The sequence below is a fragment of the Felis catus genome, chromosome A1, assembly GCF_018350175.1.
Source record: "Felis catus isolate Fca126 chromosome A1, F.catus_Fca126_mat1.0, whole genome shotgun sequence".
NCBI classification, from domain to species: domain Eukaryota; kingdom Metazoa; phylum Chordata; class Mammalia; order Carnivora; family Felidae; genus Felis; species Felis catus.
In genome coordinates, this window is record NC_058368.1 from 197,816,850 (window position 1) to 197,834,417 (window position 17,568).

Here is a 17,568-nt window from a genome sequence, read left to right on the forward strand (position 1 = left end):
GGGAAGAAATCTTGCATATTCTATTGAAATAAGAATAGTCTTCCATCCGGAAAGACGAGAATATTATAGGGAGAAGGTTGCCGTCCAGGATTCATGAAAAATATTTAACTGTCTCTGAGCCAAGATGTATTCTATCTCAGGGGATTAAAGAAGCTAGTTGATAAGATCTCTGACTGGTGCTCTTTTGAGGGCGGGGGAAATGAGGGCAACCTGGAGGGAGACTAGTAAATATTGCCCCAGTTCTTAAAAAAGACTAAAGCTAGACTCCAGAAACGGTAGACTCATAGCTTGAAATAGACCTTATCAAAATGCTAAGACAGCTATTACACAAATGATTTGTGAGCAAGAGTCAGCGTTGTTTCATTAAAAAAACAATTCATGCCAACTAATTTCATTATGAGGACAGATTTACCGCGGGGCAGATTCATTTCTGCAAAGCTCTGGATAAAGCCTTCCATGGGTGGGTTTATTCTCAGGCCCACTGAGTGTGAGCTGTTCCAGGGGAAGGCAGTCTGTGTCCAAAACAATTCTGTTTTAGCCCTGCCCTAATCAACTGGGTCATTTTGTTTTTGTTTTTGATCCTCCCTGAAGACCAAAGAGCTAGAAGGCAGAATGACACTAAGCTGAAAGGTCTAGGTAGCAATAAATTATCTGATCTTCTGTGTGCTTGTGAAATCCTTAAAGTCTAGTTGGAACAGGTGCTAAACGATCGCATCTTGAATGTTGCGATTTAGAATGACCTCAATTGACTAAAATGATACCAAACCTATAAAATGAAATTTATCTGAGACTAATGTAATGGCCTGTATTTTGGCATAAATAGAATAAAATAATAAATAAATAAATTAAATAAATAAATAAATAAATAAACACTCTGCACCCATTTAATAAAGAACCACAGGAATTGACAGCTCTTTGTGTCAAAAAGATACAAATTGTTAACAAGCTCCCTGTAAGCCTAGAGCAAGTTGCCATTGTTAGTGTTGACTACATTCATACAGAAGTAAACTGATGATGAAAAGTGCATGATATATACAAGTCAGGCTCCCTGTGTAGATTTGTGCTGGTTCTGGGTACCACATGTCAAGAGAGATCATCATGATAGGGATTGTTTTCAGAGAACGGTGATCATTATGAGCACTAATCTGGAAACCATAATATATAATGAACTATTAAAGAAAATGGGAATGTGTAGCCTGGAGAAGAGAAAATTTGGAGGATATAATTAGTAGAGGGAAGAATTTTGAGTGGGCCCCGTAGGGCACAACAGTTCCACTGGGTGGAAATTGTACGAAGGCAGATTTTGGCTGAACGTTAATAAGTTCTTTGTAAAAACTAAAGTTGTTCAAAAATAATAATGGCCTGGCCGGTCAGTGGAGATTCCCGAGTAGGGGGTAAATGACTTGTGTGGCACAAGGGGCACTCCTGCAGAGATCACCGGGGATGTGCGTTCCAACTCTGAGGTGCTATGATCTCCCCTCTCCAGGGATGCGGTGGAGTGTGGTGGCCAATGGGAGAGTCACTGTCACCCTCCAGCAACTTCTTCCTTGGTGGCTGCTCAGCCCAGTGACACTTAGGCCCCGGGGCAGTGACTCAGAAGACAGCGATCCCTCGGAGAAAGGGCAGATTCTAAACTGCTGCTTGTGTGGGACTGCACCTGCCATTCTCTCCACCGTGTCTTACGCCAGGCAGCCCATGGCCACCAGGGATTTCCTCTGGGGCTTCAGCAGGTGGCGCTGGAGGGAGTCAGGGGACAGGACAACCTCCTTGTTGCCTGGGGTTTCTCCTCCAGAGATCCCCTGTGAAGGGATTTTTTTTTTTCATTCCCCAGCACTCCCTCTTCCTGGCGTCTCGCCCGTGCCTCACACTCTCTGTTGTCCCCAGTATGTCCCCTTACTGTTCCTGGTCTGTCTCTCTCATGTTCCAAACACGATCGCTCGCTGTGTCCTATCTCAGTCATAGATGTCTCCAAATAAGCCTTCTTTGCTGTGTCTGCTCGCAGACGTTGTCAGAACACATCCTCCCCACGCCTGTCTTGGTCAGAGCCATGTTCCAAAAGCACGCGTTACTTGCTTGTTCACATCTGTTACGGCCACGTTCAAAGTGCTTGCTGTCTCTTCCCCGTCCTGTGCTGTGCCAGATACCAATACACTTTCCTTCCGGTGTCTGGGTCCAAGTGTGCATCCTTCTGGCCAGCCCCCATGTCAGCTGCAGACTTCCCCTCCCTCTTCCTTAAGTCCAGTGTCCATTTATGTACTGTGGAAAAGACGGGAGCAGAGGGCTCTCAAAGGAGAACGGTCTCTGTGGCACCCTTGCAGCTTGGCCGAAGATGGCTTCCCCCTGTGCCGTAGCCTCGGGCCCTGCAGCTCTGAGATGCTTGCTTCCCTCTTGGACTAGAACCGGGCATCTTCTTCTAAAGAGCCTTGTGTAGGGCCGCCAACATCGCAGTGTGTATTAAAGACTTTGGAATCTTTCCCATAGACTTGTGGCGAAGCCCACGGTAGCAGCTCAAAAGCCTTGAATCTGGCCTTGTTGCTCCCAGAGAAGACTGTGGGCAGCTCGCACTGCACAGGAGCGACACTCACCGCAGCTCCCCAAGTGCAGGAGGGCAGGACTGAGCAGTGCTGGGGTGGGAAAAGAGTGCTTGACTTGGAACCAGGGACCCCAGTTCCAGCCCTGGCTCTGCTCCTAACACGCTGTGAGATCTTGACCCCCGCCCTTCCATTCCCGGGCCTCACTTTCTACGACCGTGAACTGAAGTTTGAACTCGGGGATCGCCAAGATCCCTCTCCATTTCTAGGACCACAGGATGCTGCTACAGCCATCAGCTACCTCGAAAAGCCATGGCTTGCCTGCCTTTTGACTCTGTTTCAAAGGAGCTACCCTCCTCATCTGGGCCTTCTAGACCCATGGTCTTGCCAACTTTGCCCTTCAGATTAACCTGGATGTCTTTTCTTCAAAGCTGAGTCCTTGGCTCTTGCCAACTGCCCCAGAGGAAAGGTCCCAGGGCAATAAACCCAACTGTGTCATATGAGCCGTGTGAGGTTTTAACATTGATCTTGGCTGTGATTTGATAGCACCCCAGGACTTTATCCTACACGTTGATCCTGCTGCTTAAGACGTGTCAGTTATCATTTCCATTGATGTTGACTTTAGTTCTGGAATTGAACCAGACAAGAAAGAGCCTGGAATAAGGAAGACAAAGAGACTGGAATAAGGAATAATGAAGAGAATAAGGAAGAGAAGATTTCCCCCAAACCACCCAGATGCCAAAAAAAAAAAAAAAAATATTTCTCTGTCCGGTGAAGGCTTATATCGGGGAGAAAGTCTTGCCTTAGGGAAAGGGAAAACACATCTAAAGAGCAGCGTCCTTTAGATAGAATTCCTAAATGCTGTTGAGAAATATCGCACCAATGCTGAAATGTTCCGTCTGTAGACCAGAACCCTCGCTGATCAGTGGAGATCAGATTGAACTGGAGATCTCGTCCCATCCAGTAGGAAGACATTTTATGTAAAGTCATAACTGGCACCTTGACTCTGGCCGGACCAACCCCCTTTCCTTTTTTAAGTCCCTGTTCTCTGCCGACTACATTCAGGACTTGAGGGGCAACCACCCTCTTGAGGATGCTGATTTCTTACAATACAAAGGAGGGAGCAGCAAGGTTCTGAGTCCCAAGGTCCCAAAGCCACGATGATATAGCCAAAGTCTCTGCTCTGACTGCTGCGCGTGCTGCCCGTCGCCTCTGTGAGCACGGATGTGTGGATGGGTGTAGCTTAGAAGCGCCATGGGCACTGAATTGTTGCTGACTCGCCTCAACCTCGCTGGCCTCTGAAAGAAACTCTCTCGCCTGCTTCGCAACGTTGTTGTGGAGATAAGTAAGATCGTTTTTGTGGAAACATTTCATACGTCATCAAATGCCATTTTGTATGTTCACGATTCCTTTGGATTACTTTGGATGCTCCTGGGCTCTCAAGGACTAAGAATTTCTTCATCAAAATGTGAACCAATCTAGAGAAGGAGCTTCCTATATGGTGAAACACAATATCGAAGGAACACCTTTCGGGGGTTCTTCCTTCTGCGTCTATCCCTCCTCCTTTGGTTACTGCACACACCCACACTGCAACCGTGTACATTACAAGCACTTGAAGGAGTATTGTTGTTCTCGAAGTGGAGGAGTCAGTGGAGAGGGATGGTGACCACAGACTAATTTTGGTAAAAATGAGCCTCACTTTCATGGAACCTCAAAGTCACATGAAATTAAATTCAAATGCCTTTTTGCCTTGAAAGCATTCATATGGAGAAAAAAAATGACCTGGGTCATCGAAATTATCCCCATCCTGTAAATGCTATTTATACACGTATATATATATATATAAATTCTGTGAAAATAAAAACCTCAAACATGGACTGATTATGAATGAGCAGCTGAAAAGACTGTTATATAAAGTATATACTGAGCTACTGAACCAGATAACTGAGATTTTATTTCTAATCTGATAGTCTATGTAAATTATTGTGAATTATGGTTTAATGCTATTTAGTAACCACCTAAATTTTGTTTACATTTTGAAGAAAGTAGAATTACAAGTGGGGCCACTCTTACAGTTTATAATGCACTGAGTGGTCTGTGTAATCAACATGTAATGTATATGTGGGCCTGTTATATAGAACATGGAACTTAATTTTATAATTTCAAAGGATTATAAATTTTAATGATGGTTGTATCTTTGGTTTTATGAAATTATTAGTTATACCTATGATTTATTTGGACAAAAGCTTTGAAGGTACTGGGCTCCCTCTAATCTGTTTCTATGGAAAGCATCATCAACTTTATGAGGATCTACTCTTTGATGCTGTTCCCAGGAATGCATTCTTGGAAAAACAGGAACCTACACAGACTTGTTTTTGTAATAGATAAATTCTATTTATTAATAAATATTGATAAATTACACATATGTTTATACTTATGCATTCTGTACATGTCTAGATAAAGTATACATTGAGGGAAATCTTAAGTCGCAAAACTAATAACTGAATTTTGAATCTATAATAAAATGCCGAAGTCAATCCCATGACTCACTTCTGTGGAGCTTCTCTGTCACTTTGGTAGCCCAGCCCGTCTCTTAGAAGCTTTGGGTGTTTGAAGCTGGAGAATTTTCCATCTCTAATATTGGGTTCTCTAAAGGTAAAACCAGAAGCCCAGGACCCTTAGATAATGTGCTTCTACCTTACTGCACCTTTGTCAAGGCCTCATGCACTAGGACAGATTCCTCTGACATGGTCATCCCAAGAGCAGACAATCGGGAAAAATCCAACCCAGCCACCCTCAGGGCATACGCTATAGAAGCCATTGAAGGCAGCGTGACACCCGTATATCCAGAGGTCCTGGATTGAGGTTATTAAGCGTGTGCTTCCTTACTGAAACCGTCCTTGATGTCACAAATCATCCAAGAGTCTGGAGTCTAGCTCCCTTTCCCTGGAGCCACTAGGATGTCAGGCCTAGAGCAGGTGTCTATGAAATCCGGGCTCAATCTCTTCTGAGTATGGGCAATGGAAAGACCGCCATAAGCATTCAGGGGCAGGGTACTCATCTCAACTCTTCCGTTTAATCCTTGGGGCCTCCATCATCTTACATATAAAATGCAGAGGGTGGACAAGAATTAGGTTTTCAAATCAGAATCCTTTTGTCATACACAAGTTTACTGGGAACCCCACTGCACATAGGTCAAAGTAGAATGGGGGACATAGTAGGTAGATTTGGATCCCTCATCTCTACCCATTAATATTATAACATAATCATTATTATAGAATGATTATTGTATACAATATTATATCTATTTTATAATAGAATGATATCCCTGGCAGGAGCCTTCTTTGCAGCCTAAAACCCTAAGCAGCTGGGTCAGGCTTTTTGTTCTAAAATCCGTGATGATACTTGGTTTCCCCCCATCCTAAGTTTTTGTAAAGCATTCGTAAGACTCCCGTGAACTATTTCTCCAGACAATTTTCCTCGGAATCACACCTGTCCACCTACTTTCAAAACCTCTTTCTCCATACAGGAAATGCCCCATTTCCTGAAATTTGTATCCTAAAAGGAAAATCTGAGACTCCACCCCCTGTGAAGCAGCCCCTGTGTCCAGGCAAAGAACGAGACCTCAGAAACCCGACTGACTTAGCCTTGGATGACTGTCTCCTTCCTTGCTTTCCTTCCAAATTTTCTTTCTTCACTTTGGAGCCAGCCGTTCTCTGGCCCTACACAAGGAGGAGGAACTGACATGGATTTAGTACTTACTGTATTTTATCTGCCAACTACGCTACACTCTTTCGAGAAACAGAAATTTCTCAAAAACCTACTATGTTCCAGGGGTCTGTTGCCAGATGCCTATTAATAAATAATACTGAGAATGTCTGCTTTTTTGTCGAAAGCCAGAAAATAACCACGGAGACACATGTGGGTGCATTAGACAAGTTTAGATACTCACCAGTGCTATAAAGAACATAAAAAATCGAGATGGGGCAGGCGGGTGTATGTTATCTGGAGTAGTCCAGGAAACCTTCAAGAATGCCAGCCCTGTGACCTGGGACAAGAATGCCAAAGAGGCGTCTGTCATGTGTTGATTTGGGGGAATATCCTGTCAGCCCAAGGGAAATGCAGTACAAAGACTGAGACAGAAGGGAGCTTAGCATGTGCGGCTGGTGCGTAGTGAGCGTGGGGAACGTGGCAGAAGATGGGGTAAGAGAAGTCAGTAAAAGCTGATAGCAATTCCGTAGTGTCAGATACCATTCATCTGCTACTTATTCTGTGCTGGCTCGGTGGGAAGCATTTTGTATTAAACCCTGAAGGGTGGGGCGCCTGGGTGGCTCAGTTGGCTGGGCGACCAACTTCGGCTCAGGTCATGATCTCATGGTCCTTGAGTTCAAGCCCCATGTCGGGTTCTGTGCTGACAGCTCAGAGCCTGGAGCCTGCTTCGGATTCTGTGTCTCCCCCTCTCTCTGCCCCGCCCCTGCTCATGCTCTCTCTCTGTCTCTCAATAATAAATAAATGTTAAAAAAAAAAAAAAATTTAAACCCTGAAGGGTAAGTATCATTTTCCCAACCCACATGAGCTGACAAATTAACCAGAAATTTCCCAAAGGACGCAGAGATTGCCTGGAGCCAGAAATGGGTCCCAAACCCTGCTGAAGCTAGCCTTTCTCCCCCAAGTCACTTGTTGAGAGACTGACCCCCCCTGAGGCCTTTTCTCTTTAGCAGCAAGAACTGTTCTTGAAATAGATAAATCTTCCTCTTGTACATCTTTCCCCTTTTGCCTCCCTTCTTTCTCCATGGAGTGTAGGCTGTCCAAACAAATAAAGAAGCATTTATACAGTGGTTCCTCATTGGTTTTAAGGAAACTAATTCCAAATACCATCTAATTAGAAGTAAAGTCCATTCTTGGCCAGCCAGAAAGTGGTTTCCTATGAAAACTATTCATTATATCAGAAATAAGAGGAAATTCGATCTGGTTATATAATCAGATTTTTTTTTTTTTTCTCATACATTTCCTTCTCTCCATCCTTCCTGACATCATCCTACACCATCCTTCTACAACTGATGTTATCTTCATCTGGACCGGGGCGTTTGGCTCTGAAACACAACCGGGAGCATGTTCTTTCCCTGATCAGATCCCCTCAAGGATTCTCCATCGCCTACCAAATTCTGGGCTCTGCATAGTTTTTCCAAACCTACTGTTCAGTCTTACCTCCAGTTATTCCTCTGTATTCCTACAAAGCAAACAGTATGGTCTGCGTTCCCCTTACTTTTTTTTTGTTTGAGAGAGAGAGAGCATGAGCAGTGGAGAGGGGCAGAGAGAGAGAGAGAGAGAGAGAGAACGGGAGGGAGAGAATCCCAAGCAGGCTCCACACTGAGCGCAGAGCCCAGCACAGGGCTCGATCCCCCAACCTTGGGATCATGACCTGAGCCACAATCAGGAGTTGGACATTCAACCGACTGAGCCACCCAGGTGCCCCTCCCCTTACTCTTGCTTTGCATTTCACCGTCAGGCTGTTGGTCCTGCTGTTCTGTCCATTGGGCATCCCCTCCCAACCTCCCTTACGTTGTACTTCTCAGCTAACACCTTCTACCTGAAATCTTTCCCAGCCTCTAGAACAGCATGAGGTTTTTGACCTGTTCCAACCCCAGAGCATTTTATTTGTTCGTCCGTGTTTTTCCTGTGGGGGTCATTAATTATATACATTCCAAGCTTCCCTACCAGATTCCTGAGCTCCCTTAAGACAGTGGCCAATTCTCACTGATCGTGTTTTGTTTTTCCTCGCGCCCAACACAGGTTTTTATGCACTGGAGCTGTCCAATAAATTCATTGAATTTACTCATTTGGAAGAATTTGGAGCTTTTCATTGTTTGCAGCATCGGCAGTGCCGTCCAGATCCCTCTGCTGCTCTACCATTTAATGCTCCTCCCACTGTAAAAGCTGCAGCCTCCTGATAAGAGGAAAATTTTTCCGTGACAGTTTTGAGCGAAATCAAGATGTTTGTCATATTTCTTGCAAGTAGCAAAAGCATTAGAGTTTTAAAATACCATTATTTTCCTGATTTATGGCAAGGTTTGTTTTTTTTTTTTTTTTGGTTCAGGTCTGTCTATTGAAAAAGAAATTAAGCTTAAAGCTTTGTCTTTGTAGAATGCGTGGGGAATCAGACGGAAGTTGCTGGAATTATTTGGCATACCAGAGAACCCTGGGCACCACCGTTTCACCATTTACTGAGACAGCCCAGAGGACAGAGTGAATGGTGGGTGGACCAGACCTTGGATGTGGAATGGGCACGGGGAGATTGCTCAGGCTAAGGCGTGATACAGCATGCTCAAGAGATGTCAGAAAATGTGACCTGTTTTTCTCCGCTTTGTCACTAACTGGCCGTATGGCTCTGCACACGTCCCTGCCCCTTTCTGGCTTAAGTTTTGCCATCTATAAATTGAGAAGCGTTGGCTTTGTCCACTAGATGGACATGGGTTTACATTCAGTCTCTACCAGTTGCCAACTGTGTGGGACTTTGGCCAAGTTCCTGCCTCTCTGAGCCTCCATTGCTTCCTCTCACAGGGGTAATGATGATGCATCGCCCAGAGTGTTGTTGCGAGCTCGTAAATAGTGAAGCATGGTCACTGGCTTATAGGAAGCGCTCCCTGAGGTGTAGCTGTTACTGTTATCACTCTGGATTCCAGGGAATTTGAAATTCCGAAACCACATGGAGAGTCCTATGGAAAAGGTGTTGAGAAACCGGGCGTGGGGTAGTGGGGAGTGTGGCAGGAGGTGATTGTGTCTCTGTCGGTCGTCTAATCTGGAAAGGGGGCGGGCAGGTTGTGGCCACCGTGCAGGAGAAGATGTGGATGGTGTGGGGAATTGGTTGCAGAGACAGAGAAGATGTAACGTGATGAGCAGAGACAGGAAGTGGAGTTGTCTTTCGGTTGTCTTACCACAGAATACCTGTGTCTCTAGCTGCTCCACTTCAGGAGTTTCCTAAGCAATAGTCACACTTTACCTGCCAAGAGGTAAGGGGACTCGACTTTGTTGAGCACCTGGCATATGGAAGTGTTTCCTTGTCCCTTGACATATCTTATTTAACCTTCCAAAAGAGCATTGACTGGCGCATCTGGGTGGCTCCGTCGGTCAAGCGTCCGACTCTTGATTTCACTCAGGTCATGATCGCACAGTCTGTGGGGTCGAGCGTTGCGTTCACAGTGCGGAACCTGCTTGGGATTCTGTCTCTCCCTCTCTCCCGCCTCTCCCTGCCCCTCAAAATAAAAAGAAAAAAGAGAAAGAATGGATTGAATACTGGATTGAATCTTGACGTCCCAACTTGCCAGCTTGTTTGGGCAAGTTAATTAACTTCTCTGAGTTTGAGCCTCATGAGTAAAATAGAGGTGTTAATGTTACCTAACTTATGAGGTTGTGTAATTTAAATCAGACCGTGTATATGGTAGCAATTAGAACAGCACCGAGCAGCTAACTGGCAGTTTTTATTAATACGTTCATGGTTATTTTATATGATGATCCCCATTTTATGGATAAGTAAAATGAGGCTTAAAGACACTAAGTTCTGGAACCAAGGTCGGACAAGTAATAATGAGCAGAGCCAGGATACAAACCCAGATTTGCCTATCTTGAGAAACATTACTCTGTTTTCCTGCCTGTGTAGAAGGAAAGGGACAGAAGCAAGGCCATCAGATTTAAAGAGACGCTCCCTCTGAAATTAGAAGATATTTTGTAACGTGTGTGGGTAACCTGTAGCCTGGATGGAGGGTTGTTTAAATTGGTCTGGAGCCTTGGATGAAAGGTCAGACATTATTGTGTTTTTTAAAAAAACTTGGTTGAGACCAGATAATTTCATTTCAGTTGAGTCTTTCTCAGTATTCAATGACATTAGGGGGTTATGTCATTTCATTCCAGCCTTGGTCCCCTGAATTAGCATGATAATCTTTAGGATATGGTCTTCTTGTCAACAGGGTCCAGCTGGGGGCCCGTGTGCCATGGCTTAATGATGAAATTCTCGGCCAGAACACAGACCATCCCCCTCTTTACCCCACGTTCTTCCTCCAAAGCCTGTAACAATATCTCTTTATCATCCTCAGGAACTTGCCACGGACGAGACTGTGAATCATCCATTACCAAGGCTTTTGTGAAAGGGAAGTTGAGCCACAGGGCTTTATCATTTCAAGTGAAAACCCCTAGCTGGTTGAGCCAAGACACCATTTCTGGTGGGACCTCTTTTCCCAGCCAGCCAGTGAGTGGGCAGTTGGTCCAGGGGATATGAGTCAATGGAAGGAACCAGGAAAGGGGAATCTTATCAGGGTCAACCTCATTACTGCATCTCCTCTCCTCAACACAGAGCCTTCCGGAAACATTGAGCTTATAAAAGTAAAAGGCCAAAGTCATTCCAGAATTCTGTCTCATCTAATAGTAGCTTTCTCAGTGGAGAGCAGTCTCTATTTATTTTCTAATTTCCTGGCATTTATTTGCTATTCAAACCTTCCTATTGCCGCTGATGGTTTCACTTGCGGTCGCCTGTGCGATGGAACAAAAACATGGATTCTGATTTCACGTGGAATTCTGGCACCAGCTGAGTGACTTCTGGCAAGCCACTTACCCCTCTGAACCTCAAGTTTCTCATGAAACAAGTGTCCCAGCCTATTTGACAGATGCCACATATTTTTCATTCACTCGACAAAAGGTTTTTGTGCTTCTGGAGGGGAGAGAAATAAATCAATTTTGTTCATTGGCCTTTGATGGCTTCCATGTTACTAGGTGGGAAAAGGTAATGGTCCCCAAAACTATAAAGCCAGGGGAAAAGTGTTAAGTCCAGTGATCTTAATGAAGAAACTGTACGCTAAAATGTATAGGACGGGGCAACAAATGCTAAGTATCATCATCATTATTATTAATTATTATCTTAATTATTATCTAGTCTTTTCTCTTTAGTGTTGCTGCCACTTCTCAGAGCTCACTCCCCATTATCTTGTACTAGGTAACTACACTATATTCTGATTCTTTTCCCTTTGCATCTGTCTAGGTCAATGTAGTTTTTAAATAACACATATATACACGATAACCAACAAACATAAAACAATAAAGCAACATCCTCCCCAATTTTCCATCTGCTGAAAATGTGCCCTATTCAGCAACATTTCTGAAAAACTCAAAGTGGTTCACAGTTGCTCACCAATATGTCATCTGTGCCCACAACACGGTGCCCACCTTGGGCAGAACGAGTACAAATGGGCCAAGGCCCACGGCCTTCTCCGACAGTCAGGCCCAGATGTGGCTGTTCACTGCTCTGCTGCAACCCACTGTGCTTTTCTCCCACCACTTATCAGTCAAAGCCAAGGCCTAGTTCACGGGGAAGCCTTGTCTGTGAAGCCTAAGGGGGTTAGGCTGGTCTTGGTCCACAGTACCTAATTCCCTGGGGCTACAGCCACAGTCTCCCAGGAAGGATGCTGTCAGTCCCACAAACAAAACAGCCATCTCGGTGTAAAACCACCACCAGCAATAATCTTTAGGATTTTTGTATTTGTACAATACAATTTGTACAATTATTGTATTTGTAAACAATACAAAGCGTTCTGCTAGGCGCTACTAATGGGGGAAAAAGCCTCAGGGCTTGTCATGGCAGTCTCTGTGGGCCCCACTGTGGGGCTGAATAGAAAATGGAAGAGACTCTTGTCCTACTGGGCCTGCTCTATCCTGCTGGCTTTCCTGAGTGCTGGTCACTGCAGCCAGCCTGGACTGGTGATTAATCTTCTGGATGGATGTGCAGACCCAGACACCAGTGCCAGTGGGGAACTGGCGAGTTGCTTAGGGTAGGACCCCAAGTGGGTATCTTGAGAACTTAATGAAGCATCATACTGACAAGGGATTCTGGAAAACCTACTACTGATCACTATATACCACAACGTTTCATCTTTCCCTTTCCCTCGTCACGTGTAAGCCACTGCAAAAGTTTATGGTAGTTCTAACATTGAAGGCATAATAAAACTCTTTGAGAACCAAGTAAAATCTATGGCCTTTCCCCTAAAAATCTGGACGTATGCACAGATTTTTAGATACATTCCCAAGAAACTCATTTATTCTCTGAGGGAGAAACCCAAGGTTAAAACGAAAATCCCTGTTTAATGGGAGGTTATATTGGTGGATACGATGATACTGATGAAGTCACAGTCTTTTCCCCTGTCCTGCCTCCAGTCAGTGAGGTATTTATTTCACATACAACCTCCAGTGCCATTGCTGTCTATACAGCAATTTGTTGTAAAAATCGTATTTCTTCTTGTAACATCTTTCTTTCCCCCAAATAGTTCTGTGGCAATTATCTCATAAATTGTTACAGATTCCCCAAGAGCTAGATAAAGGAATATGTCACTGCCTTCACTTACAGACTCCAGTGCAAGGTCTGGAAGAGTCTGAGAAAATGGCTGAGATCTTGGTGAGTCGCCGAATCCAGTTGGAAATCAGAATGATTTCACTCAGTGGCAATTTGTATGTCAGGCACTGTGCTAGGCTCCGGGTCTGCTACATCTCTGACTGCTGGCATGTCCCCAAGTCTGTTCCAAGAGGGAAAAAAAGCCTGTTCTCTTTTTTAAAAAATATTTTTAATATTTTTTTGGTTTATTTATTTTTGAGAGATAGAGACAGCACGTGAGTAGGGGAGGGGCAGAGAGAGAGAGAGAGAGAGAGAGAGAGAGAGAGAATCCAAAGCAGGCTCCAGGCTCTGAGCTGTCAGCACAGAGCCTAATGCGGGGTTCAAACTCACGAACCACGAGATCATGACCTGAGCCAAAGTCGGGACATGTGACTGACTGAGCCACCCAGGCGCCCCCCAAAAGCCTGTTCTGTTTGGAAATTGACTGGGATAAGTACAGCATCCCTAACTCAGTGATAGTACCTTACATTTTAACAGCACACGTGAAAGCTGTTGACAGTTTCTGGGGGCAGACAAACTAGATTAGCTTCCTAACTTCAGTAACTTAAAGACGTGAGCTTTAGTTTTTGCACTTGTAAAAGTAAAATTATTTCTAAAGCAAGGGTCAGCCAAGAGTACCGTGGGCCAACTCCAGCCATCGGCTTATTTCTGCACGACGCTTGAGCTAAGAATGGGGTTTACATTTGCAAAGGGTATAAAAACAAGCAAAAATCAACAACAAAAAACTAAGTAGACAGGGGAAAAAAAAAGGGAAAAGAAAAGGAGAAGAGGGATAAGCGACAGAGGCTGTTTGAGGAGGATGTGATGTCCCTGCCCAAGGAAGTCAGCCCCGTAATACTGAAATGACCTAAAATACTTACATCTAGCCCTGCATAGAAAAAGTTGACGACTCCTGTTCTAGAATAAGGATGCCTGTGTTTGATTCCTTGTGGCCTCTTACTGGAGCATGATCTTGAGCAAATTAGTCAGCGTCTGTCTCTAATTTTCCTCACGTCAGGAGAGGATATAATAGTACTTACTGCACACGAGGCAAGGATTACACGTGTTAATATGAATCCTAAGCTGAGACTGGAGGCTGGTCCATGATAAACACTTCAGAAATGTTAGCCATTGCTATTGAAATCATTACTGTCACCACCAACTCTCCAAGAGATGTTTGCAGGTATCAAATGAGACAGCGTCTCTTAGAGACCTAGCACGGTGCCCTTCTCACAGTAGACCCTCGATAAAATGTCGGCTCACCTCGTTACTACCATCACCTTCACCGTTAGAATTTTCAAAGCTCTCTTACATACATCATCTCACCAGGAGCTCCCAACAACCCAGTGGTCGGTGTTACGATCCCCCCCCCAACAAATGAGACTAAAGCTCAGAGAAGGAAAAGGATGGACGCTGAGCCGGGAGGAGGCAGAATAAGGATCAGGTAGCTTTTTGCATCCTGGACCGGCCCTTCCTCTTTCCACGCCACATTCATTCTCCCTTGAAACATCTGACGGTCTGTTGTTTGTTGATTTTCTCCAAATGATATACTTTGAATCCTGGGAGCCTGGCAAGACAGGCAAACAGGACTGTGTTCTTCCCTGGCGGGACTGTGCAGACAGGAAGCTGGGATAATTGGATTCCAGCCATTTGATCTTAGGACTGTGTATGTAACCAGCCAACTGCCGATGACCAAGCCTAATGGAAAAAGCCCTGACCAAACGAACACAACCCCCCCCCACCCCCCGCAGGACCCCATTGTTGGTGCTGCAGAGAGTGAAATTCAGCAGCAGCAGCCAACACCCTCCTAACGGTTCCATCCAGGACAGAGATGGCTTCAGGATGTGCCAGACTTCAGTCTGCCGCGAGGGACCAGCGGTAATACCCTGCCGTGAGGAAGTGTGAGATGAGCCAGGACATTTTTTGACAACAGAGCTGGTGCGGTCAGATTGGAGCCGTATTTTATTTAGTTTTGGCCAGAGGCCAAAGCGCATTTGAGCAAAGTGCACACTCAAAGCGGGGTTTAAAGCAGGTTGTGAGGCTCCTAGCGGTACAGCGTTAGGGTGAGTTCGTAACTATAAAAATAGGTAACATTTCAAAGTTCGTTCATGAGAAGAGTCTCTGTCATTTCCGACCAACTTTAGCTGTAAATCAGCCGTGGCTCAGATTCCCTTTAAGGCAGTAGATTCAAATAGACTCTTGTTGGACAGCGTGTAGAGTTGTGCTTCCTGATACTGTCTCTGCAAGAGTCATGAAAATGACTTTTTAAAAAAAAATTTTTTAGTGACTACTTATTTTTGAGACAGAGAGAGACAGAGCGTGAGCGGGGAAGGGGCAGAGAGAGAGCGAGGGGACGCAGAATCCCAAGCAGGCTCCAGGCTCTGAGCTGTCAGCACAGAGCCCGATGCGGGGCGCGAACTCGCGAACCGCGAGGTCATGACCTGAGCCGAAGTCGGGCGCTTAACCGACTGAGCCATCCGGGCGCCCCCATGAAAGTGACTCTTAAGACGCTTCAGCATTGCCCCTGATACATAGGGCAGAGTAGCTGGAAGTACGTTTTGTAGAGAAGGAGTTGCCACACCAGCGAAAGCCAACGGTCTGCCTCTGATTGTGGCAGTCAGCCTTGCTTTAGAAAGAGCTAGGTGACTTCCTCTGCACCTGTTGTCCAGGAGACCTAGAACTGTCAGTCTGAGGACGAGGACAGTATGACCTCCCTGCCCGGGGAAGTCAGCCCTGGGGGTCGCTATGTTGAGCCAGATGCAGTCTTCCCTTATGAGTCTATGGCAATGATTTTAAGGTATTAACTCAATATTTGTGGAGAAGAGCCTTTTAAGTAACAGAGTTCCTCTAAGGGTAACAGGAGTGGAGCTAATCAGAAAAGGCCAGGGTTCTTAGAATGTCACAGCAGGTTGTGGGAGCTATCCAGGTGTTGTAAAGCACCCTGAGTCGTTATTCCAGGATCCCAGCTCCCTACCGGGCCTCTTTACTCTGCCTGCCACCAAGCCTTGTCTTCTTGGCTTTGAGTGTCCTAACACCTACTGCCAGGCAGCTGGCTAACCACCAACCAATCCCTACCCCGTCACATCACCATCCAAATAGCAGCTCACATTGTGTTCCTTCCTGGGTCTGTCCCAGGCTGCCAGGCTAATGCCCTGTCTGGACCCAACATGCTTGGGCTTAAGAAAGGTAAGACTGACCAATTAGCATAGTCTAGTGTGATCATCTAAAGTCTCCCACCCTGGGGGCACCTGGGTGACTCAGTCGGTTAAGCGTCTGACTTCGGCTCGGGTCATGATCTCACGGTCCGAGAGTTCGAGCCCCGCGTCGGGCTCTGTGCTGCCAGCTCAGAGCCCGGAGCCTCTTCAGATTCTGGGTCTTTCTCTCTCTCTCTCTGCCCCTCCCCTGCTCACACTCTGCCTCTCTCTGTCTCTCAAAAATAAATAAAAATACTTTTTAAAAAAATTAAAAAAAATAATAGTCTCCCACCCTGTCTGGGCAGAGGAAGGGGGTGTGTGACTTCTTCTTCCTTCACATCTTCACACAACCTCATGGGTCTGGGCAGAGGAAGGGGGTGTGTGACTTCTTCTTCCTTCACATCTTCACACAACCTCATGGGTCTGGGGTGAATAAAAAATAAAACGATGGATGTCAAAGGGCTTTGTAAGACCATGGTCTGCAATACAAATGTAAGGAACAATCTCTGTACATAAAAACACGGATTCAAGTGGACGTGGTTTTATGTGATCCCTCCATCTAGTGAAAATGGCAAACAGCAAGAGGTCACAGGAAGACCATACTGTTAATTCAGCAAGGTTGACGTGGACAGGGGCAGTCGATAAGGTCTTCAGTAAACAAATTCCAAAATTTCTGAAAATCTAAATTTTTATCTCACATTAAAAGTGCTTGTAAGAATTCTATTCTGAGATTTTTCACAAGGAAAGGTTTTGGTTTGGGGTTTGGGGTTTGGTTTTTTTGGTTTGCTTGTTTGTTTGTGTTTGGCCAGAATTGGCTCAATATGTTCAGATACGTCTATACACTTACCTACACGTTGCACTCTCGAAAGTTCACTCACTGGACTCATTAAGGGTTATATCCAAGAAAAGCAATGTTGTCGCTTGCACTTAAAAAAAGGAAAAGTTATGAATAAATGTGTAAGAGTAGTTAAAATTTAATTATTGAGGATATATAGATGTATATATACACAATATGTGTACACACACACCTCAAATATTAGTTATTTGCAATAGTTCACGGTTCTCTTGTCCTTTTGTGTAATCCCAGCCCTACACCAATATTTGGAAGCACAGCATTGTGGCTGGAAGACCCCGAGTGAAGGAGGAGTATCAACTGCTCTTGCTTAAAATGCACCATGGCTTCCAGTGTGTGAGCCGCTGGGTTCTGATGGTCTGATTTCCGGGAAAGCACGTCTGGCCAACAGCTACCCAGACACCTAAGTCTTCAGCTGATTGTTGATGGCCCAAGGAACGTTTCTGAGTTTCTTAAATTTTCATGGCAGCATCTGCCTTATTGACACTGAAGAATTTCACAGAATATTCCATATATTCCGCCGGTAAACGTTTAGGGAGCTTTGTCAGTGCGAGATACCAAGGCACGTGATTGCACTAA

The 17,568-nt window shown here is 45.1% G+C and overlaps 1 protein-coding gene across 5 annotated transcripts in view; it reads left to right on the forward strand.

Annotated features, from left to right (window-relative positions):
* Window positions 1-17,568, forward strand: part of HTR4 (5-hydroxytryptamine receptor 4) — a 176,719-nt gene that overhangs the window by 145,941 nt on the left and 13,210 nt on the right. For 4 of the 5 annotated variants that reach the window (XM_045037135.1, XM_045037125.1, XM_045037141.1 and 1 more), the window contains one exon: window positions 1,487-5,076. The exons of the other annotated variant lie outside the window; for it this stretch is intronic. In XM_045037135.1, the coding sequence (XP_044893070.1) occupies window positions 1,487-1,577 (91 nt within the window). In that variant the 3' untranslated portion in view covers window positions 1,578-5,076. Of the gene's footprint in view, window positions 1-1,486; window positions 5,077-17,568 lie in introns of those variants that run through there. 5 annotated transcript variants of the gene reach the window in all.